This window comes from Vespa mandarinia, chromosome 2 (genome assembly GCF_050613455.1).
Source record: "Vespa mandarinia isolate Hongniang chromosome 2, ASM5061345v1, whole genome shotgun sequence".
NCBI classification, from domain to species: domain Eukaryota; kingdom Metazoa; phylum Arthropoda; class Insecta; order Hymenoptera; family Vespidae; genus Vespa; species Vespa mandarinia.
Genome location: NC_140811.1, coordinates 11,133,254 through 11,155,864, shown reverse-complemented (window position 1 = coordinate 11,155,864; position 22,611 = coordinate 11,133,254). Strand labels below are relative to the sequence as shown.

Sequence of the window (22,611 nt, the reverse complement as noted above, 5' to 3'; positions counted from 1 at the left end):
AAAACGGGGATACTGTATAGCAACTTTCGTGGCAAGAGCGATATTCATTCCTTGCGAACTCGCAGTCTGCATTCGTTCAGCACGATCGCGGTGTGCTTTCAGACGCGCTCACTTTCTTCGAGTTCCTCCGCAGGATCTCTCCTCAAACGATTACGAGTATTATCTCTGCCTCTTTTCTCTCATCAAAATTTAATCGTTTCTTTAATGCCTCTGCTTCAGATCGCAAAAAATTAATAAAATTGTCGAAGATGTTTTTCGAGTGCGTATTACAATGAAAACAAAAGTAACGATAACAACGGCGAAAACAAGACAACAATAACGATATGTAACGACGAATCTGTATTTATTTCTAATCGATTGAAAGAATCGTTAAACAATTTCACGTGCAACGGACATGAATTATTTGCGCTGTGGATTCGTAGCGATTCTTCTTTTCCTTCTCGCGATGGTCGATTGCACCATGATGAAAATCATTCGAGACGATCATTTAAGTAAGTTCAGATGAAGTTGCGAGTATTTGATTTTTTCTAAAAAAAATCGTTATAAGAAAGAATTTTGCTACCAAATTTTTCTAGGAAACATTTTTCAATGTTTAATATTATTAATGTTTTATTAATATTTTACTTCGTTTCCTTGTTTTATCTCAAAGAGAAAATTTTTAATTCAATCCTCCTCTGTGAATTAAATTTCGATCGGTCTCGCATGAGAATTCGCAGAGGGCAATTGAGGAAGAACCGAAGTTTTTGAAATAATAGAGTGCGGATGTCCAGCAGCATCTCATAGGCAACCACGATCCACAACTTCTGAGAAGAATAAAGTAACATCCACGACGTCGATGACGTCTAATCGACAAATGGCTGTTTCTACAACTATCTCTACGACGGGACGAATCTTTAATGGAAAACCCAGTAGAAGAGGATCTTGGCCATGGCAAGTCTCTCTGCAGCTACTACATCCAAAATTAGGTTTTATCGGTCATTGGTGCGGTGGAGTTCTCATCGATCCAAAATGGGTCATTACGGCAGCACACTGTATCCACAAGTTAGCATCCTAGTCGAATAATTTGAACATTTCAAAGAGTATAAAAAAAAAGTGATGTCATCAATCTTTTTGCTCTTAGCGATCTCTTTAATCTTCCAATCGGTGCCTTATGGACGGTTGTGGTCGGAGAAAGAGAATTAGATTCCGGTAGTCGTGGATCAGCCAGATTACCCGTCGAACAAGTGATACTTCATGAGAGATTTAATAATTATGTTCACGATATCGGTGAGTATATGTTACATCAAAAAAATGGTAATACTTAAACAACGAATGGAATATCAATTAATTAATTATACGAACTTGTATCAGATTTAGAAATAAAATAACAGTCACACATGTCAGTAAATAATATATATATACCAGCCACCATTCAAGGTGATTGAATAAACAGAAATATGTAGAACACTGATCGTATATTCTTTTTTATCTTCTTTTAGCTTTAATGAAACTTGCTAGACCAGCGCCTCTTTCCAAAGTAGTGAAGACGATATGTCTTCCAGACGCGGAGGAAAAACTCGCGGACAGCAATTGCGTAGCATCCGGTTGGGGTCGTTATGGACCTTCACCATCTCTCTCGACTGCACTCCTCGAGGCTTCGGTACCATTGTTAAATCTCGAAGAGTGCTTACACGCTTACGGAAAATCCGTTCCTATTGTTAATGGCCACTTGTGTGCTGGACACATTGATGGCTCTTCGGGAAGTTGTGTTGTAAGTATTCACGTATAGTCATAGTTAAAAAGAGCATAAATAGAAAAGAAAATTATTTAAATCAGTTTATTCTTTCTAAAAATAAATTCTCGTATCACGCTGTCCCATTTTCCGACCGAATCGAACCAAGTGCTGTACTAAGATTACTATTATAATGTCTTCTTTCGATACACTCAAGCAAATTGTACCCCGGCGCCTTTCGTCAAATTAACATTAACTCGTTTGAGATTGGATTATATTGACGTGTAAATAAAATAAGAAATAAGAAAAAACAGAAAAACAACATTAGAGGATAGCATCAAGAAAATGATGTTGCTTTTCTTTCTTACACTTTCTCTATTTCTCTACATCGTATGTAATGTTTTTTTGTGAAAATACGAACGCGACGATTAGTCTGATCGATCTATCGTCATGAAATGGTCGATTTTAATGATCATGCGACGCATCAGTCCGCTCATTTATACTGAATCGGATTTCACGTCGAGTAATAGAGCATGTTTTATGTTTCGAAAGTGCTAATTCAATTCTGATTAGTCTTACGCTTTCACGTAATAAAACATCGTGGTTACAGTGTGTTTGTGGTATTAATGCTATCAACATAATCGGTAAATGTTGAATCATTTTTAAAACGTTCACTCTATATATCTGTTTTTGCATCAGGGAGATTCTGGAGGCCCCCTACAATGCCGTCGTTCAGACGGTGTTTGGCAATTGGCCGGTGTTACTTCTTTTGGTTCTGGATGTGCTAGACCAGGATATCCCGACGTTTACACCAGGATACAACACTATTTGAATTGGATAAGAAACATTATCGATAATGATAGCGACATATAGATTATTATTCATCGTGATTGGATTATATGAAGCAAGTTACAATTTATAGATTATATTCAATTATTGCATGTTTGTATATATGTATGTATGTCATGTATGCACAAAGTGAGTCACATAAGTTATTAAAAGTCAATATCTATAATGTTTACAAGGTATTAATAATTTATGTTTTTTACAAATGATTTTCAAAATCTTTGATGTAATCTTTCCGAAATTTTTCGATTTTTACTATTGCTACATAATGAAATAATATTTTGTAAGAACTGCGCCATTCTGAACTTTTGCTGAATGTGTTTATATACATTTTATTTTTAATTTTACGTTATATTTACAACGTACGATAAAGAAGACATTTGTTACCTGTATAACTTAAAGAAGAATGAAACCTAATAGGAAACTACCTAGTAGGAAAAAACTGTAACGGAAACATTCTCTTCTTAACTTTCGAAAATAGCTTTTCGAAGAAAAGCTATTTGCCGGAAGATAGAAAAATTCATCCGCGTACTATTGCGATTGATATTCGTTTCCATACTCGAGACAAGGAGATCTGCATTTATATAGGGTATATTACGAACTCCCATTTTCATAGGGACGTTGCATAACATCAACGTTATATATGTAATACAATCAAAGTGGTTGCGCTTCTTCGATGAAATTAGAAATATCGATTTATAGCTAGGCGTACGCAGTACAGTCCAAGTATCCACGTATATACATATTATTACATCGAAGTGAATACATTAATTAACGTAATACGAAACACTCAACACAGGAAAGCCTACGTAAGAGTATCTACCAATAAAGCTACTCGATGCATTATCTGAAACAAGAAATCGTATTAAGTATTATTGTTCCAATTTGACAATAAGTGTAATTTAATTTTAAATAACTTTATTACATTCTGTATACTAATTGTTATTATTGTTGTAATATATATGTTACATATAGATATACATGTAAATATATTGTCTTAAAAAAACAAATGAGAAGCAAGACATTATTATAGAAACAAAGTATGATATTGTATATATCTTCTATTGATATAATTATAAGAAAAAGCTAAAAGCTTGTAGTTGAAGGGTGAAATTTTAATTCTTTGGTACTAAGTTCGCAAGTTTAATAACGTAGTTAAATTCTGTGTTATCGAACAGTAAATGCATCAGGTATACGTCAGACAGCTATTCAATTATTTAACAATATATTTATCGCATCGTGTTATTTTAAGAATAATGAAAATATATAGAATAACATTATATTATTTAAATAATTTTATCATGCTCTTTTTATATTATTTTCATAAGTTTCTTTATTCAAGTACTTGATTAAAATAAGCAATCACAAAACGAAATCATTAATCGAACTAATATGATAATAATCAACATAATAAATTATTATTATATACATATTATTTTATCTGTTTTAGTCATATTTACTCGAAACGCGTCATTTATCATACACACACATACACACACACACACACACATTTACCAATTACATTATATGCCTTGTTACGTTATTGCACACCTGGTGTTGTCAGTATTACTGTTCCATTTACATAGGAAAGATAGAAATATGTTCGGACTAATTAAGCGTTATAATGAAATTTCTTTGCTGCTTAGAGATCCACCACATGTGTTATATTTTTTTAATGTCATACAATAATGCACACTGATAATAAAATAACATTTACTTGAGAACTTAACGTTTAGATAACAACAAAAAAGCTAATACGAATCAGTCTTTGTAATTTGATATTAAGACAATATATAACAGAGTAGTGCAGACTTACAATTAGGTAGAAATTTTGTCGGGGGTAAACATTAATTTATACCATTAGTTGATTAACTATAGAATTCTTTCCCTGGGGACAATACGAAAGGGTGTGCCATTTAATGTTAATAGCCATATTGTACCACTATCGTAAATAACATACAGACTTAATCACAAGAAGTTCCTTTTTTAGAGGAAAACAAATCACTTTTTATTTTTATTTTTATTCTTTAAAAATATATAATTTGAATAGATAAGATATTTAAATATATATTTATCAGGTTTAAAATTACGCAGGTATATTTAAATCTACAGATTTATCCCGCGCAAGCCAAAAGTGGATCACGTGACCCTTACTGATACGTCATCGTAGTCGCGAAAGACAGAAAGGGACGCCAAGGGTAGATTGGGAGCGGCGTGAAGAGGGAGGGTACGAACCAGCGACGACGCACGAATACACTCCACCTCTCGCGTCCATGGCGAGCGGTACAGTCGGGAGTGAGAGTGTACGTTCTCAATCAGTAGGACACTTTCATCGAGCGGAGGAAAGTGAGGGAGACCGTCATTTCTTCGAGAAAACTTAGGTGGGAAAGAAAAAAAAGTGGTTAGAGACGATTAGACGGGGAAAGAGAAGTGAAAGACGAGAATCGCGAGAAGAGAGTGTTCGGTAGAAAGAAGAAGAGAGGGAGAGAGAGAGCATGGAGAAAGGGAGAGACAGTGTTGCAGTAACGTCGACTCATCGTAAAAACATGTTTCAATTCCAAAAGAGATCGTAGCTTGACTCTATTACTTTCTCTTTCTTCCTTCCCCTTCTCTCCTTTTTTTTCTTTATTTTCGTCGTCTTTCGAATACCTATAGGATTCGAATCGAGATATATACGCGAGAAAGTAAAGAAGAAACGAGAAATGCGAAGGATAGAGACGCGACATTGACCGCAGAAACAGGCAGGAAAAGGACGCGAAGGAATAGAATCGGTTTCTCATCGTGGAAGGGAAGAAAATGATGACGACTGCACGTGCAGACGCGCTCAATACGAAAATGGAAAAAAGAAGGAACGAGAGGGAGACTCGATGAAACATTTCCTGAAACGGTAGACGGAAGAACGTCGCCGGGGGAAGCCTTTTATTCCAAAGGGAGTCCCTCGGAAGGGAGAAAACGGACGCGCCGACTACTGCGACACGAAGTAAGAGACGGCGTTGAATGCTTCGATGCTATTAGATTAGATTCTTTTCCGTGATCCGATTACAATGTTATTTCCTTTGACCTTCGATTTTCTTTTCTCGATTTCAAGAACGAAAGAGTAACGCGCTTTAAAGGCAAATTTTTCGGGAGAAAAATGGGTGCGTCGAGAAAAAGAGGGTTTAACGAATATCGAATTGATTCAAAATGGCTACGTCTTTTATAGTCCGCATCGTAACGTAACAGAACGATACGTTTATATTTATGCTTCAACGGAATGGAATACGTTGGTAACGGTGATTTTTACGATGCCGACGATGGACAAATTCAAATCAGAAGAAACGTTAATTCGAACTTTTCGTATAACCTTCATGCGCTGATTATGCCTTTTTGAACTTGAAATAATACGGAATGCGTTAGATTGTACAGTACGTAACAAGACGACGAATTTGTATGACCGTTGAAACGTTTCTTTCGATCATTTAATTTTTTTTCTTATATCTATTAGTTTATAATCTATTTATCATTGTTATTCGTTTTTTCATAATTTCTTATTTTCCTTTTACAACATGTACATACAATCGTATATATAGGATGAGTCATTCAATTTGTTAAAAGTCAATATTTCAGTAACTAGACAAAATCTCGAATAAAAGAACTTTCAAGCAAATTTTATAGAATTTTTTCCTTTTTATATGTAATAATAATATTTCTTTTTCTAATATGTATGATGTTATAAATTAGATATCCTATATACTATTTACAAACGTTTGAAAATTAAGAATTTCTGCTCTTTTCATTAATTAGTTTGTTTGTTTGTTTGCTCAAAACATCTTTATTTCAGGTACGAAAATAGACAACGCTATTAACTGGATGATATAAAAGGACTCGTTGGCTGATCAAACATGAACAGAAACAACAATAACAATAACAACAATCATAATAATAACAACAATAATAACAATATGTCATTAACCACACCGCCAGCGATACATGTCGGTCCGATAATAACGCCAGGTTCGAATGAGACCATTTCTATAGTGATACCGTTGTCCGCTCAATTGGCCACTGTTTCCGGACAAAAGGTCGAGAAAGCATCTTGTAAGGATTGTGGGAAGGATGCAAAGCAACGTTCACCAAATGGAGCTACGCCGCGAATTAGAAATGATAAGACGAAGGGTTGCCCTTATCCCACTTGTACACGATATGGTCGCGCTTTTTCAAGGGCACATGATTTGAAGCGTCACATCGCACGACATGAAATGCGGAAAGAAAAGCTGATGGATGGTGAGAAGGGACAACTGGTCATCGGTTGTCTTGAATATGCAAAGAATCTCGTAAACGACTCTGCTTTGAGGACGAACGAGTCCTTTAAGACAGAAATTCCTAGAGATACAGAAACTAACGTTAAAACGTACACATGTCCTCGTTGCAAAAAGAGATACTTAGAGGAGGGCAAATTTAAGGCTCATCTCGCTATGCATGACAAGGTAATCACTGTTAAGGTAATCACAGATAATAAAATTACTTTTAACATTGTATAAAATTAATATCAATCCTTGATCTTCAAATATATAATATCGAAATTTCAGACAATGGCGAAGAACGTATGCACTCTATGCGGGTTACAACTTCAGAACGAAGCCGATATGCAGGAACATATGAAGCAACACGCGGGTGCTATCTTGCACACTCAGTCGGCCCAAACGATGCCACAAAATGAAAAAGAGGATGATTTCCTTCTCGAAGAGATGCTCCTACTGCATAAAAATCCACGAAGAACATCGTCTTCCGATAAAACAGTCGATGTTGCTAGTGGCAAAGTCGCGACAAAAATTAGGTGCGACTACTGTTCGAAGACTTTCAAAACAAAATGGACATTGAGCTCCCACGTAGCCGCACACGAAGGTCGTTATCAGTTTGATTGTGCCCAGTGCGGCAAGAAATTTGTGAGAAAGAGTCATTACGAGGGACACGTACGTTCCCACGAAGCAGCGAGGCCTTACGTATGCGAGCAGTGCGGAAAGACGTTCAAGGAATTGAAGCACAGACGCGAACACACCAAAAGAAAGCATCCTGGAAATCAGAGTGCTATACAAAATCTCTTGGATAGCATCAGTCCGTGTGCATCTGAGGAAGTGCCAGTCGATCAGGCTAAATTTACTCTCTTGATGCCGGTGAACTTTACCGCTTAACAATAAGACGTATCGAATGTATTGATTTAAAAGCTTTTTCTCTCGTATGTATATCTAGAGATATGATAGACTTTACGTTGAAATCTTTGTTAGTTTTCTGAAGATGCACCGATAAAAAAAAATTAGCATTAACGAGTTTCAATTTCTTATATATGGCGTATTGAACTTTTTTTCTACATAGTCTTTATATATCTTTTTTAATGGTAAAATCAATGTATTATGTATAACAATGATGAAGTTATTAAATTATTCTTTTGTTTTGTCTCGTCGAAAATTCTTATACAAAATTTTGTTATCGAAAGAAGACGAATAAATCTTAAATTTGCTTACGATGGAACAAAGAAAATAACAAATAAATGTAACGTTATTTGCTGTGCACCATTTCTAGAATATTTTAATAAAATTTTAATATCGATGTGTCGACGAAATGCCAGAGTCATTAACTTTATTACTCGTAATTTTAACACATCTATATCATCCTAATAGAATACAAATATTATTATATTACTTCAATAGTAGGAAATAATTTTATATTTATAGGTAATAGCGGGTATTTACCAAGAATTCTGCGACTTGCGTTTTTATAACATTACGTACTTTTAAAAATATTAATTGTGTTTAAACACAATTATAATGAACGAACTATTTCAAGGAATGATTCTTTTGTTTTATTATAGCAGACATTATATGACATTTTAGTTTTTACTAAATTTTCACTCGAATATATTTTAATAATAATATACGAATATATTTATTTTCTAACGACGAAACGTTATATTACGTTGATATGTTTAACAAAATAATGATATTTCGTTGGCTACATTTGTACAAAATTTGAAACACAATACGAAAAGACAAAATTTTATCAGAATTAAGAACATAGCTTTTATTAGCATTTCTTTTCAAATGAACCCAAATAAGCGTCGGAAAACATCATCGAGATGCAAAGAGCAGAAGAATATGCAAAAGCATACGGCCGATGAAAGTTTTTACTACCACACTCTGGACACACTTCCACCAGAAATTTTAGAAATAGTATTACGTTTATTACCCTTACATGATGTAGCTACTGCCGTTCGTCTAGTGTCCAGGTGAAATATCTAACGAATATTCATTGAAATATAATAAATTCTCACCTTGATAAAAATATGTTGATATAATCACTATCATCATTTATTTATTACCAGGAATAAATATTAATCGGTGATTCATATTTGTAATCAGTTATTATACTTGCGTTTTTAAATGTGATTACCGGTTAATATTTATACATAATAATAGCAAATAAATCAAAAGACTATATGATTTTTTCAGACGTTGTTCGAACGTCGCTACGATAGTTTTGAATACTTCATTTCTTATTGCTGGTACAAAACTTGAAAGTGTAATGAAACATACAGAAACAATGATAATGAAAGTTAAGACAGGTGCTGACCTACTAACCTTCAGCAGAGTATTCAATATCCTAGAAATGGTCATGGCACAATACAAGATGCTCAGAGCTGTAACTTGGAGATATACACATCCTTCAAAACCAGAGAAATTTTCACGACTTTGTTTTTATGCTGGTAGTCTGCTTGATAATTTAAATAATTTGCTTCATCGTGCTATAAATTGTCCTGTTTCTTTATTTGGGCTCCATCCGCCAGATTCTAGCATTATTTTCTTTATATCTGATTGCAAGCGCTTTATGAACTATTTTGAAAAAAATTCTGAATGCAAAGTGAACAGGTAAAAAGAAATATACTTATATGATAAAATGCAGAAATATATAAATGAATAAAAGATAAATGTACAATACCTCCTTTTCCAAATATAATTTTTATTTTCTATGTACTTACAAAGTAATTTTATGATTAGATCTGTTTTGGTGTCCGGATGTAAAGCTATAGATGTTCTAGACTGTCTTGCAGAAGGACGTCAAGTTTTATCATTTAATATATTGTCTAATGAAGGAATCAAAAATGATATTATTAGTATGAAGCTAAAATATGTAATAAAACGAGCTTGGTTCACTTGTCTAAAAATTCCAAGTATACCTGATGAAAATTCTTGGAAAGACCAGCAGCGTTTTATGTACCTCAGATTACGTCGTTTAGTTAGCAGTGTCAATGAACATTATTATGAAAATTTACAATATGAACGAGAATTACTTTTTCAGGTAACATTTATGTTATAATGTGATGACTAATATTTTTATTTTTTTATATAATTTTATATTGTCACCTTTTAATAATTATTGCTATATAAAATTTAATTGAAACTCATCATTTTTTTTATCTTAAATAACTCTTTCAATTTACATGAAAGTATAAATATTTTCATAATTTCATACATACAATATTAAATAAAAAGCTTTGTATATAGGAACCGTCCATACCACCTCCAAGAATACCGCCAGTATCCACATATTCTGGTTATGGAGAATATGGTGGACAATTCTTTTATTATGGGAACATGAATAAGTATGCTTATGAGAGCAAAATCAAATCCTTACCAGTAACTGACCACGAAAATGCCCAAGATGATATTGAAAAAATTCATGGAACGCCTTGTTTCAATCTCATCATAGCTGTAGAATTAAAATGTTCACTAGAACTGGCACCTTTTACTGTAAGAACTTTATTGCAGTCCAATGAGCTAGAAATATATACAAAAACTCCTAATCGCCCAGAACTTTATTTAAAACTCGATATCATGTGTCCTGCTTCATTGGCTAATAGATTACCAGGAAATTTTACTTGGGAGCTTAATAGTTCTCGTCATATACGTCATTCTTCTTAGTACATTACAAATAAATTTTTTAATTATAACACAAAACAGAAAAATGATATACTTTTATTAGAATTGATGTAATCTTTTGATAAGCAAAAGATATTGGAAAAATTGCTATATAATTTTTATATTTTTGACATATAATCTATTAAATTTTAACATATAATCTATTATATTAATAAAAATCAAAATTTTTATCATGTTTTATATATTATCATCAAAATTTTGATTACATGTTTATAATTTGTCAGGAATTCATTTAAAAAGCATCCTTCTAAAACTAAAAATTTATATCTACTATAAACTATATACTAGATTTTATCTTCCAATAACATTATTATAATGTCTCATTTATTTGCATAAAATTAATAATAATACTCCTTTATGAACATTTTAATTTATTTTTCTAAAAATTTTAGCATTAATATTATAAAAATGTTAATAAAATTAAATGACTTCCGAATTTAAATTATTGAGAAAATAAAGATTATATATATATATATATATTATTTATATATATATATAAATATTTATATATATATATATATATATAAATAATTTTATCAATAATATTACAATAATTAAGTAAAATCTATAAATAAAGAATTAAATCAATAAGGAATAAAGTAGGGTTTAAACAAATTAACAAAAAATTACAATTTATAAAGTTTATATGCATTTATACAATACTTTCTAACTTTCTAATTTTTAATACCTAATTGTATATTTTCTGCAAAATCTTCTTCCAAATTTTTCTGTGGTTGCCACATTATATCATTTAGTTTTTTAGCACGATCTTCTAATATACTATATGCGAAATGATTGAGGAGGATACCTTTAGGAATAGCGATTCCTTGAAAACGATAAATAATTTCGTCATCGTCTGACATTAATTTATGAACGGCAGCAACAGTACAACGTCCTATTATATTTGTATTACTTATCATTGGACCTTTACTAATATCTATATGATCTCCTATTCTATAAAGAGTAATTTTATTATCAATACTATGAGCAGCAATATCAGGTATTTGTCTAAATTTAAACGGATTTTCATGAAACATTTCTTTAGCAATATTTTCTGTTGTTTCTAGTCTTTCTACAGGTAACCCACTATTTATAAGTTTTACAAATAAAGCAGACATTGCTTTTAACTCTGCCTCCGATGGTTTCCAATCATGTAAATCAATAAATACATCATGTACAAAACTTCCAGATTTTATTACAGGTGTTGGAAAACTGTGTAAATGTACTGTTATGTCATCTTTAAAAGCAGTATCTGCTATAGCACCCAGGATAAAAGAGCAAGTTCGCCAAAAAGCATAATTCACTGTACTTATCTTTGGAGTCAACATGCTCAAAAGTTCTAAGTTGCAATTAGATGTCAAAGGTTTATGCATATCCCATGGATTTCCATCAACTAATGCTAAAGCAGATACATTAGTAATACCTTCAGAAATATGTTTCGCGCAATCATGAGGAGTTGAGATATCTTTATTCATAACTAAAACAACTTCCTCTATAGGTGATTGATATTTAATTTCAATTTTTTCTATTCTACCAATAGCAGCTCGTTGAATTCTTTTCTGTTCATCGAAGAGCTCATTTCTTCTTTTCTTTGCTTCTGTTTTTGATAATATACTCACATATCTTGAAGATATATGTGATTGCAACTTCAAATTATTTAAACATAGGCTTCCACATCTACAAAAAATCATATAATAAAACTTATAAATTCACAATTTTTTAATATATTACTAATTACTATTGAAAATATCTATTAAGAAATTAGAAGATTGTTTTGCCTATAAAAACCTTTTACTACTATGGTATATTTAAAATATTACACAAACCTTTGAAACATTTTTGAAAGGTTAAATGAATGTTTTCATTTGAATAAATCTTCTTATTTTAAGTATTTTTTCTTATGTCGGAATATAATAATTTATTTTTTATGCCATGAATAGAATATTAGATAATTTCATAAATTATTATTTTAGTACTTATTCATAGATTTTGTCCTAAATCGCTATGCATTTGATTCATTTCCTTAGTACGCCTTATTTGATTATTTGTAATAGTTATAGATATAAGAAATCTTAGTTACAATATAAAACATAGACTACAATTTCAACCTTGTACTTGCAAAGTCAGATGGCGCTATGAGTACATCGGAATATTGATGTAAATATCAGGGCGCGATTGAATATTACATTAAAATTATATTTTTAATAAATAAACAGCATATCGATAAGTTACATGTATTTGATAGAAATTCATACATCATTCAAATAAAATAAAGAATTCGATAAATTATTACGCCACCTAACGTTAAAAATACAGAATTAAAATTGTGGGCAGATTTTTTAAAAACTCGAAGATTCTGAAAAGAGTCAATAAAAGAAGTAAGAGGTTATGGATGCCTGATTCACGTGTTCAGCTTTGAGAATATTGTAAATAGTTAGTAAGTTTCATAATCATTTTTTTACATAATCAATAATACAAGATTATTTTATGACAGATATACAACAGAAGAAAAGAATCCACATATCTTCTATATAAGTTTTGTTAAAGTGTAAATACAATTTCAGTTGGTATCTATTAACGAACTAAACAACAAGTTAGTGTGAATTATTCTATAATAAACAATTGAATTCAATAAATTTATTGTTATAAAAATTGGTCGTTTTTAGTTAAATGGGGCGAAAAGCGAAATTCGATAAGACAGTTATACCTAGTGGTAAAGGTAAAAAGACGAAAAAGCAAGGAGATCCAGTATTTCCTGGATTGGCAGGTATATTAAATTAATTTATTTTAGTTACAGATTTAAGTATTAATTTATTTTTATAATTAACATAAAAAGTTATTGTATATTCTATATATTACAGTGAAAAATGAAAGCACATTAAGCCATCGTCAAAAACAAAGAGTTAAAAAAAGATTATTAAAGAAACAAAAATTAAAAGAAAATGCACAAAATATTAAAAAATTTAAAGATATACGGAATAGTATACAAAGTAAAGGAGATATAAAGAAAAATATAGTTAATGCTGTTAAAAATAATATTACTGAAGATATAAACAATAGCATAGAAATTAATGAAGAAAATACAGTGTCCAGTAAAAATGATAAAGTACAAAACAAGCTAAAAAGGAAAATAAAAACAAAACTTTTACCTAAACTTACAAAAGAAAACAATACAGAGTTTGATGAATTAACAAATAATAATACAGAAATTGATATTGATAATAAGCAATACAATAGAAATAAGAAAACACAAAATAAAAAATCTAAGAAAATTAAAAGCACATCATTGAAAAATATTGTGAAAGCAACAACTATTAATACAGAATCTAGTTTAGAAGAAAGTAGTGATACGGAAATAGATAATAAAAGTGAATTATTAATTATATCTAATAAAGAACAGAATAAAAAAATAAACAAAACTAAAGATAAGACTTTAGTTCATGCTATGAAAACAAAAAATGATTATACAGATTCAAGAAAAGAGAAAAATGATGAGAAAAATAATTACAAAAATAAAAGATTTGATAAAAATAATGAAGTACAAAGTAAGAAATTAAAAAACACGAATAAATTATTGATTGATGATTTAGAAGAAGAAACTGATGATATGGAATTTAGTGAAGATGAAGAAACTGGAAACATGAATCTTGATGAAAAAGATGATTTATTACCTATAGAAAAGGCAAATAAAAAGTTAAGGAAGAAACAAGAAAAAGAAGAGTAAGTAAACAAATTATTATAACAGATTCATTTGTAAATAATTACAATGTTATTAAAAAAAGAAATTATAGAATAAAGTCAAAATGCAGACACATTACAATAAGTAAAATTATAATTAATAAATCATAATATGCGTATGTTATAATCATTAAGAATATATAACTTACTGTATGATTTATAATTCATCATATATATTAGTATAAAAAGTTAATCACATTTCTATAGGTAAAATATACTTAAATATTTGAATCTAATAGGGAACTTGCAGAAGCAGAAATGAAAGAAATGGCAACCCACCAAAATATGTTTTCATTTCCAATGGAAAAAGAACTTGCAAATGTTACAGACTTAAAAGATATACAACAACGTATACGAGATGTTATTATGGTATTATCAAATTTTAAAAAATTACGAGAAGAAAATAGGTATATTTGCTAATATGTTTTTTCTTATGTGTGTCATGATTATTGTAACGAAAATAACTACTGTTACATTGCATTTTAGATCACGCTCAGAGTATTTAAATTTGCTTCAACATGATCTGTGCACATACTATAGTTATAATAATTTTCTTTTGGAAAAATTAATGCAGATATTTTCATTGGATGAATTACTTGAATTCTTAGAAGCGAGCGAAGTACAAAGGCCTATGACCATTCGTACAAATACACTAAAAACTCGGCGTCGTGACTTAGCAGAAGTAAATTCATAAAAAATAATAAATATTTATAATTTTAGTATTTTAATTATTTTATTATTACTTATTATTTATAACAATTTTTTTACTTCCTTAGGCATTAATCAACAGAGGTGTTAATCTAGATCCTATAGGAAAATGGACAAAAGTTGGATTAGTAGTGTATTCATCACAAGTACCAATGGGTGCAACTCCAGAATATTTAGCAGGATATTATATTATTCAAGGTGCATCAAGTTTTCTTCCTGTTATGGCATTAGATCCTAAGGAAAATGAAAGAATTCTAGATATGTGTGCAGCACCAGGAGGAAAATCCTCTCATATTGCTGCACTTATGAAAAATACTGGTATTCTCTTGTCTAATGATATAAATCAAGACAGGATAAAAGCTATTGTTGGTAATTTTCATCGACTTGGCATTGCCAATTCTATTATTTGCAGTTATGATGGAAGAAAATTATCTTCTGTAAGTATAATACACACACACACACACACACTAAAGCTTGTTATCAACATGTTACTTTTGCATGATAAAATGTATTGTTTATACATAATTAATTAAATTATATATTTCTAGATTATTAAAGGATTTGATAGAGTATTATTGGATGCTCCATGCACTGGCACTGGTGTTGTTGCAAAAGATCCTAGTGTAAAAACCAATAAAGATGAAATAGATGTACAACGCTGTTGTACTTTACAAAGAGAGTTATTACTAGCGGCTATAGATTGTGTAAATGCTAGATCCGAGTCAGGTGGTATTATAGTTTATTCAACATGTTCAGTTCTTCCAGAAGAAAATGAGTGGATTATTGATTTTGCTTTGAAGAAACGTGATGTCAAATTAGTACCTACTGGTTTAGAATTTGGTGCTGACGGTTTTACAAATTATAGACAATATAGATTTCATCCTTCTCTTAAATTGTCTAAACGGTTTTATCCACATGCGCACAACATGGATGGATTTTTTGTAGCAAAACTTAAAAAATTTTCTAATATTATTTCTAAACAAGAACAAATAAAGGAAACATTGGAGTGAAAATTATATAAACAATTTAACATTCTTTCCAATTAAAAATATTACTACAATATATATTTAAGATCTAACATTACTTCATTAATTTTTAATATTAATATTAAAATATTAATATTAAAATATTAATATAATATAAATTTAAATTAATTTACATAAAAATGTAAATGATTTTATAATGTTTATATCGTGCCTTAAGAAAATAGATACATTTAAATATATATATGGATATATTATATATATTTTACATAACATTGAAGAAATAAATTATACAACTTGTTTATAAAATTGCAATTAAAAGATCAGTTCTCAAAAAATGTATTATTGATACATAATTAAAAGTATCTTTGTTTATCAAATTACAACTACAAACAAAAATGAATATTATTTGTTAAAATATACATTTTCTAAATTTTTTGAACACTGGAGATTTATTCAGTGGAAAAATATACTTTTTAATTGTTTGTCACAGAGTCTTTTTACTTCATCTGTAATAGATATCAAGAAATTAACAACTTTGGAAATATAAAAAGAATAAATATTTTCTTAGACTATATAGATATTTTCTTAGAGAATATAAATATTTTCTTGGAGAATATAAATATTTTCTTGAAGTATATAGGATACTTTATAACAAAACAAAATTGAGTCTGTGCACATTTAAAAAATGTACATACCATCGATCTCTAGAATACTGGCACTCTTTTGCTGTATTACAACAAAAAATTCTCTCAAATTCGATAATTTTCCAATAACCCAATAATCACTTATAGTTTTAATAATGATCTCACCAGCTTCTTTTAACCTGAATAACAAAAAAGTATGATAACCTCACAATGTCAATTCATAATTTAGAAAATTACTAAGATATAACTAGGGATATAAAATTCTTACCTATTAGTATCGTTATATATATCAGTAATGATCCTTAATACTTCAGGAGTAGTTAATACATTAGAACACCTTCTATTATCTAAATGTATTGTACTTTTGTAAGCAAGATTAAGTTTATTAAAATATAAATATTTTGTAGATGATTCTGGTGTCACTATAACATGTTTTGCACATTGTTCAGCCACACAACTAACTAATGTAGTTAATTGTGGGCCAAGAAAACTATCTAAACTCTTAAAAAAGTCTATTAACAAATTTGTTTTACCTGAAAAAGTTTATATATAAATATATATATTTATATATATAATTACACAGTTACTTTATTATATATATAAATGATAATACTATATATTATATATAATATATATAATATATATAATATATATAATATATATAATACATTTAAATAATTTAATAAATATTTTCTTTTAAACATGTTATCTCGACAATAGTTCGTTGCAACTTCTGAATAATCATAATATTTAATTACCCTGGTATATAACATTATAACATAAAGAATTCTATTTCTCGATTAACTTACTATCAACAAAGAGACATATTGTAGCACTTAACGCACGATACACAACTAAATATAAAGATACAGGTTTGGTTGAATAATTAATGAAAACTGTGGGAGATTTTCCTATTAAACTTGGTTCATTGATACTGGAAGGTCCAATAATAAACCTGTTGATATAATTGCAGATAATAATGTTTTGTAATACATAATAAAAGATTTATACATACTTTCCATAATGGGAACTCGTGAATGGTGATGGAGAATTTCGAGGCATTGATCCTCCGTGTAATTCTTTTTCAAGATGAGCTGGTAATAATGTGCTTACTAAATAATTATATACTACTTGCATATCTTCTGGTTCTAATCCACTCCTAAATATATATGAGAAACCATCTGACTTGTATTGTATTTGTAATATAAAACTATTAAAGCATTAAAACTATTTACCATACAACCTGATCATTGTAAAGAAATGCTGTATATTTGACTTGAGAAAACATTGCTTCTACAAGATTCATAAAACATTGTACTTGTAAAAATGTGATTTTGTCAAGAGGTAAAAATTGCAAACCTTGAAAAACATCCAAAATATCACTGTTATTTAATTTTAATGATAGCAGGTACTAAAACAAATATGTATAGATAAATCCTTGTAACAATGTAAGATTGTAAACATTTGTTATAAATTATATTAATGTACAATATATTGCTATATTTAATACATAAACTATTACTTACTCTTGAAAAGAAATGCTCAAGTTTATGTTTTAATAGAGTTATGGAACCACAATCAGGATCATTAATTATCGTTTCAAAGGAACCCATAAATAATCGAAACATAACATAAGTTTGTTTTAATATAGCTTGACAAACACTACTCGAGACTTCATCATTTTGATATTCCATATATTTGTTACCATCCTTTTCTCTACAGATGTATGGTATACCAACAATCTGTGATAGAAACATAAAATATAACCTTTATTTTACATCATTCATACTTATAATTTTATTTCACAATATCTTACCATTACCATCCAAAAATCTGGTTCTGGTTGATAGTAAATTTGACGAGTTTTATGTGTATGACAATAATCACAAGGTTGTCCAGGATTAAAAGATCTAATTTATAAAATAAAAATAAGAATAAAAGTAATCTAAATTAAATCATTTTTATAATAACATAATAAATAAAACATGATTATACATACTCCGTGAATTTAATAATTGCTTCACTAAGACCTATATTTTTAATTTGTACATCTAATTCTTTTTCTGGGTAATAATAAAGTATTTTTTTCTCCTCCTACATGAATATGAAAACACTTACAAAAATGATAAAGGTTATGTTTATGTAAATTCACTGTTTAATCTATATAATTCCTTTTTAAACAAATTTACATTATTATAATTTGAATATTATGAAATATCCTTAATATTCCTAATTATATTAAGATACTCACTTCGCCTTCTTTTTTTGCATATGTGCCATTGAAGATATAAAAGTGTTCCAAAGTAATTTCAGGTTTTGATGTCATTTCGATTAATAGTTAATAATTACAATAATATTAAGAAAATCTGAACACAGATCTGACAAATGTATATATACAACTTTCATATGATTATTTATTTGACATATTAGTCAATAACTGAAGTAAACATTGTGAATAAATAGATAGTCAGTTTGGTGTAAATATTAATAAGCACTCTGTTTTAATTAAATCTCTATCATGTAGCCATGATTCAGTCGAACGATTTAAACCAATGAAAACAAAAAGGTCTATCGATAAATCGATACATAGTCTAAGAATATATTTTAAGTCGAGTTTCCAATCTTTTTAATCAATGTTTTTTCGTGATGTATCTCAATTTTTGAAAATGACGAATAATATATAAATTAATATATATTCGTATATATTGAAGTGCCATTTACTGCACATCATATAAATTGTTAATAAAAAGTTTTTTCTAAACTAATTTATAGAAAAATAATGATATAACAATAGTAAATATTTATTACATATCAAAATTAAAAAACATTGTTTCGACACTTAATGAGGATATATGCATGTATTTACATACATGAAAAAGAACACAACTTATTGGTATATTATATTTATCAATTACATTCATATATCATATTTTTTATATATATGTATATATCATAACAGTAAAATGATATACATATTATCCCTTTCTCTTTTAAAGAATAAGTAAACTTATTATATATATTGAATTATTTTGAAAATTAAGTTTATCAGTAATGAGCCTTTTGTTTTACTTAAAACTATGGAAATTACATTAAATTTCATGTAAATAATTTTAAAGAGCTTAAGGACGACAACGTTCCAAAAAGCGTGGATATAAGCACACTTCCCGAATATGATACCTATTTAGTAGCCAACAAAGAAATCGTTCCAGACCTAACCCATATCCTCCATGTGGACATGAACCATATTTTCTCTAAAATCAGTAACGAATTTTAAGTATATGATTATAAGTAAAGTAATCATATTACTATTTTATTTGGCTATTATTTACCTGATCCGTATACCAATAGTATGGTGAAGGATTTATATTCGCCCGAGTATATCCTTCCATCAATTCTTTATAGTCCCAAATACGCATTGAACCACCGATTATTTCACCTACACTTGGTAAAAGAACATCTACAGACTCTGTAAGTTGCTTGTCTTCTGGACAACGTTGCATATAGAAAGATTTAATTTCCATAGGAAAGCGGCAAAGCATAATAGGCTCATTAATCATGTCTGTCATTTTCCTTTCTGGCATTTCTGGGATATCCTGAAAGATATCATTTAAAATATAATATTCATGTTTCTAATCAAATTATCAAAACGCAAAATTTTATTATACTTCTCCAAATTCGTAAAAAGTTCCATCTTCTTTTGTTATATTATTAACTTTTAAAAATTCAATAGCATCGCTATAGTTCATTCGCTTAAATGGTTTTTTAGGCGTTTTAAATTCTGGATTTAATTCTTTAACCAAATAACCAAGGGGAGATTGTAATACACGCTCCACTACATCACAGATCAAATCTTCTACTCGATCGAGCAGGTCATCGAATGTTATAAAAGGACATTCGGCTTCAACATGTGTATACCTATAAGTTTGAACTTCATTTTAAAGTTTTATTCGTATATCTATTTATATAAAAAATAAATAAATCATTATCTTTACTCAGCAAGATGTCTTCTTGTCTTTGATTGTTCTGCTCTGTATGACTGAGCAATACAATAAACATCTCCCATTGCTGGAATACATGTTTCAAGATAAAGTTGAGAACTTTGAGTTAAATATGCTTCTTCTCTGAAAAAAATATTCTATTTTGATTTATCTTTTATATGCAAAGTTATCTAAAAAATTCTTTATATTTGTTATATTAATTTACCCAAAATAGTCTAATTTAAATAAAGTTGAACCACCTTCTACTTGAGTTTGTACTAATGTAGGAGGCGTTACTTCATAATAACCTCTTGCTTTATAGTGATCTCTAAAAGCTTGCATTAATATAGATCTCATCATTAGAACACGTGCTGTCTATACAAAAAATATATTAATAGAAAATTAATAATACAACCTAAAATTATCGTTGTTACATACATTTTCACCGCGAATCATAATATGTCTATTATCTAATTGTACATCAGGAAGAGCTTCTTCATTTAAAATGGAATCAGCACCTCCAGGTGGAGCTTCTCCAATCAATTTCCAATAATCAACGCACAATTCATGGCCACCAGGTGCCTATAAATTATGAATGTTAACATTTATATCTTTAATTTTGAATAGAATTAATTAATAAATTTATGCTTAACATCAATTAAAAGTATATAGTACATATATAAAAGTATATATGAAAGTCATACACTTTTCCCTTCAGGAACACATTTTAAAGTTCCAAATAGTTCTACTGAAGCTTCAGTAGAAAGTGTTAATGCATCATAAGTTTGACACAGTTTATCATTTAATACGCATTGTAAGAAACCTGTTCCATCTCTTAGTGTAATAAACATAAGAGCTTTTCCTATAAACGAACAATTTGATTAGTGACATAATAAAATTACATTATATAAATAACTTTTTCATACCTTGGCGTCTCAATCTATGTATCCATCCAAATATTTTAATTCTTTTGTCTCTATAATCTAAAGCTTTATTTATTTTAATCCTTATTGCATCTGGGAAACTCTTATCTTCTTCAATGACAATTTCTTTAGCTTCCTGTAAATTTTTTAATCTTTTTTCTTCATCTTCTTGTAGTTTTGCTTGCTTTTCCTCATTCTTATATTGCTCTCTTGTCCAAATCTTTTGAATTTTTTTTAATTGGGATTTACTAGCTGGTTCATATCTTTTTTCACTATCTCGTGAATCTTGGTAGATCAATGGGAAAGGCTCTTTACCGGCATGTCTCATTGCTTGTAAAATCGTCTTAAAAGGATTTTGTTCTGTGCCATCTCCATTTTCATCACTACCATTTTTCTCCGATGTATAAATTTCACCTAGAAAAAAACAAAGTTTGTAAATAAAGGAAATAATATATAATTACATAAATGTAATTTTAATTATTATAGTTTGAAATATTTTTATTATAAGATTTTATTATAAGATTATTATGAAAGGAGCAGCTTTATTTGTTAATACATATCTGCGTGATAGCAATTTATAATGTTTTACAAAATTGCATCATACTACTAAACACGATATTTTATCTCTTTTTCTATATTATAACCTATCATATACGTACCTAAAGTTAAGTTCGACAACTTCGGCAATGTTTTATCGGGCATGATAAATATATTAATTCTGGGATCTTCTATAAAAGATTTCAAAAATAATTTTGTTGTAATTTAATGAATTAAAACAATATGTAAATGTATAAGAATACATATACTACGTAAAAAATCTGTTAATCTGCTGTTTCAACAGTAAGGTATATATACGCAAATTAAATAAAAAAAAACTCAACGGTGTTAATCATGTCTATATTTTTGTAACGATATTAATGTACCTTCTAATACTTCTATCTTCGAATAATTGTATATATCGCGTATTCAGACGCAGTATTCACTTCCCGGATCAATCTTCTTATTTCAATGGTTTCGATGGCACTAGTATAGTGCCATCTTGGGACAAAATCAGGTGGTAGTCAATTTTACCTATAATATCGATTGTAAATAGATTCGTTATGCA

At 29.3% G+C, this 22,611-nt stretch overlaps 7 protein-coding genes across 22 annotated transcripts; 4 read left to right on the top strand and 3 right to left on the bottom strand.

The window, feature by feature from the left end:
- On the top strand, nt 1-4,738 carry LOC118442937 (chymotrypsinogen A). Of its 2 annotated transcripts, XM_085654891.1 has the most exons (6): nt 2-491; nt 771-1,041; nt 1,121-1,266; nt 1,479-1,750; nt 2,411-3,426; nt 4,670-4,738. In XM_085654891.1, exons 1-5 carry the CDS (start codon nt 395-397, stop codon nt 2,582-2,584), a joined length of 960 nt encoding a protein of 319 aa, XP_085511017.1. In that variant the 5' UTR covers nt 2-394; the 3' UTR covers nt 2,585-3,426; nt 4,670-4,738. The 2 variants fall into 2 exon arrangements, with proteins under 2 accessions (XP_035725101.2, XP_085511017.1); XM_035869208.2 differs by lacking the exon at nt 4,670-4,738 and having other exon boundaries at nt 1-491; nt 756-1,041; nt 2,411-3,823.
- A 61-nt stretch (nt 4,739-4,799) lies between these two features.
- Nucleotides 4,800-7,904, top strand: LOC118442917 (uncharacterized). 5 transcript variants are annotated; one of them, XM_035869182.2, is made up of 3 exons: nt 4,800-4,938; nt 6,378-7,038; nt 7,126-7,903. In XM_035869182.2, the coding sequence occupies exons 2-3, from the start codon at nt 6,439-6,441 to the stop codon at nt 7,726-7,728; spliced, it is 1,203 nt and encodes a 400-aa protein (XP_035725075.2). In that variant the 5' UTR covers nt 4,800-4,938; nt 6,378-6,438; the 3' UTR covers nt 7,729-7,903. The 5 variants fall into 5 exon arrangements, with proteins under 5 accessions (XP_035725075.2, XP_035725066.2, XP_035725090.1 ...); XM_035869173.2 differs by lacking the exon at nt 4,800-4,938 and adding an exon at nt 5,399-5,537 and having other exon boundaries at nt 7,126-7,902; XM_035869197.2 differs by lacking the exon at nt 4,800-4,938 and adding an exon at nt 5,399-5,537 and having other exon boundaries at nt 6,378-7,023; nt 7,126-7,900.
- A 544-nt stretch (nt 7,905-8,448) lies between these two features.
- On the top strand, nt 8,449-10,543 carry LOC118442994 (uncharacterized). The gene is made up of 4 exons (XM_035869340.2): nt 8,449-8,819; nt 9,043-9,459; nt 9,589-9,889; nt 10,096-10,543. Exons 1-4 carry the CDS (start codon nt 8,635-8,637, stop codon nt 10,510-10,512), a joined length of 1,320 nt encoding a protein of 439 aa, XP_035725233.1. The 5' UTR covers nt 8,449-8,634; the 3' UTR covers nt 10,513-10,543.
- Nucleotides 10,544-11,135: 592 nt separating this feature from the next.
- mRpL39 (mitochondrial ribosomal protein L39) lies at nt 11,136-12,636 on the bottom strand. Its single transcript, XM_035866651.2, has 2 exons — nt 12,357-12,636; nt 11,136-12,207 (listed from the first exon to the last, which is right to left on the bottom strand). Exons 1-2 carry the CDS (start codon nt 12,365-12,367, stop codon nt 11,205-11,207), a joined length of 1,014 nt encoding a protein of 337 aa, XP_035722544.1. The 5' UTR covers nt 12,368-12,636; the 3' UTR covers nt 11,136-11,204.
- Nucleotides 12,637-12,675: 39 nt separating this feature from the next.
- Nucleotides 12,676-16,078, top strand: LOC118441739 (28S rRNA (cytosine(4447)-C(5))-methyltransferase). 8 transcript variants are annotated; one of them, XM_085664777.1, is made up of 8 exons: nt 12,676-12,908; nt 13,025-13,078; nt 13,197-13,297; nt 13,392-14,250; nt 14,508-14,675; nt 14,755-14,950; nt 15,045-15,413; nt 15,525-16,078. In XM_085664777.1, exons 3-8 carry the CDS (start codon nt 13,201-13,203, stop codon nt 15,984-15,986), a joined length of 2,151 nt encoding a protein of 716 aa, XP_085520903.1. In that variant the 5' UTR covers nt 12,676-12,908; nt 13,025-13,078; nt 13,197-13,200; the 3' UTR covers nt 15,987-16,078. The 8 variants fall into 8 exon arrangements, with proteins under 8 accessions (XP_085520903.1, XP_035722489.2, XP_035722461.2 ...); XM_035866596.2 differs by having other exon boundaries at nt 13,025-13,123; XM_035866568.2 differs by having other exon boundaries at nt 12,676-12,956; nt 13,025-13,123.
- An 88-nt stretch (nt 16,079-16,166) lies between these two features.
- Ccz1 (vacuolar fusion protein CCZ1) lies at nt 16,167-19,141 on the bottom strand. Of its 3 annotated transcripts, none has more exons than XM_085664778.1 (10): nt 18,858-19,141; nt 18,606-18,700; nt 18,429-18,516; nt 18,133-18,348; nt 17,842-18,017; nt 17,622-17,765; nt 17,416-17,561; nt 16,875-17,139; nt 16,658-16,785; nt 16,167-16,468 (listed from the first exon to the last, which is right to left on the bottom strand). In XM_085664778.1, exons 1-10 carry the CDS (start codon nt 18,930-18,932, stop codon nt 16,416-16,418), a joined length of 1,386 nt encoding a protein of 461 aa, XP_085520904.1. In that variant the 5' UTR covers nt 18,933-19,141; the 3' UTR covers nt 16,167-16,415. The 3 variants fall into 3 exon arrangements, with proteins under 3 accessions (XP_085520904.1, XP_035723917.1, XP_035723907.1); XM_035868024.2 differs by having other exon boundaries at nt 16,169-16,468; nt 18,423-18,516; nt 18,606-18,719; XM_035868014.2 differs by having other exon boundaries at nt 16,171-16,468; nt 18,423-18,516.
- A 423-nt stretch (nt 19,142-19,564) lies between these two features.
- AsnRS (asparagine--tRNA ligase) lies at nt 19,565-22,577 on the bottom strand. 2 transcript variants are annotated; one of them, XM_035873000.2, is made up of 10 exons: nt 22,430-22,577; nt 22,166-22,234; nt 21,510-21,920; nt 21,288-21,445; nt 21,022-21,165; nt 20,810-20,958; nt 20,599-20,727; nt 20,272-20,521; nt 19,936-20,199; nt 19,565-19,857 (listed from the first exon to the last, which is right to left on the bottom strand). In XM_035873000.2, the coding sequence occupies exons 2-10, from the start codon at nt 22,206-22,208 to the stop codon at nt 19,726-19,728; spliced, it is 1,680 nt and encodes a 559-aa protein (XP_035728893.2). In that variant the 5' UTR covers nt 22,209-22,234; nt 22,430-22,577; the 3' UTR covers nt 19,565-19,725. The 2 variants fall into 2 exon arrangements, with proteins under 2 accessions (XP_035728893.2, XP_035728900.2); XM_035873007.2 differs by lacking the exon at nt 22,166-22,234.
- Between the last annotated feature and the right edge of the window lie 34 nt (nt 22,578-22,611).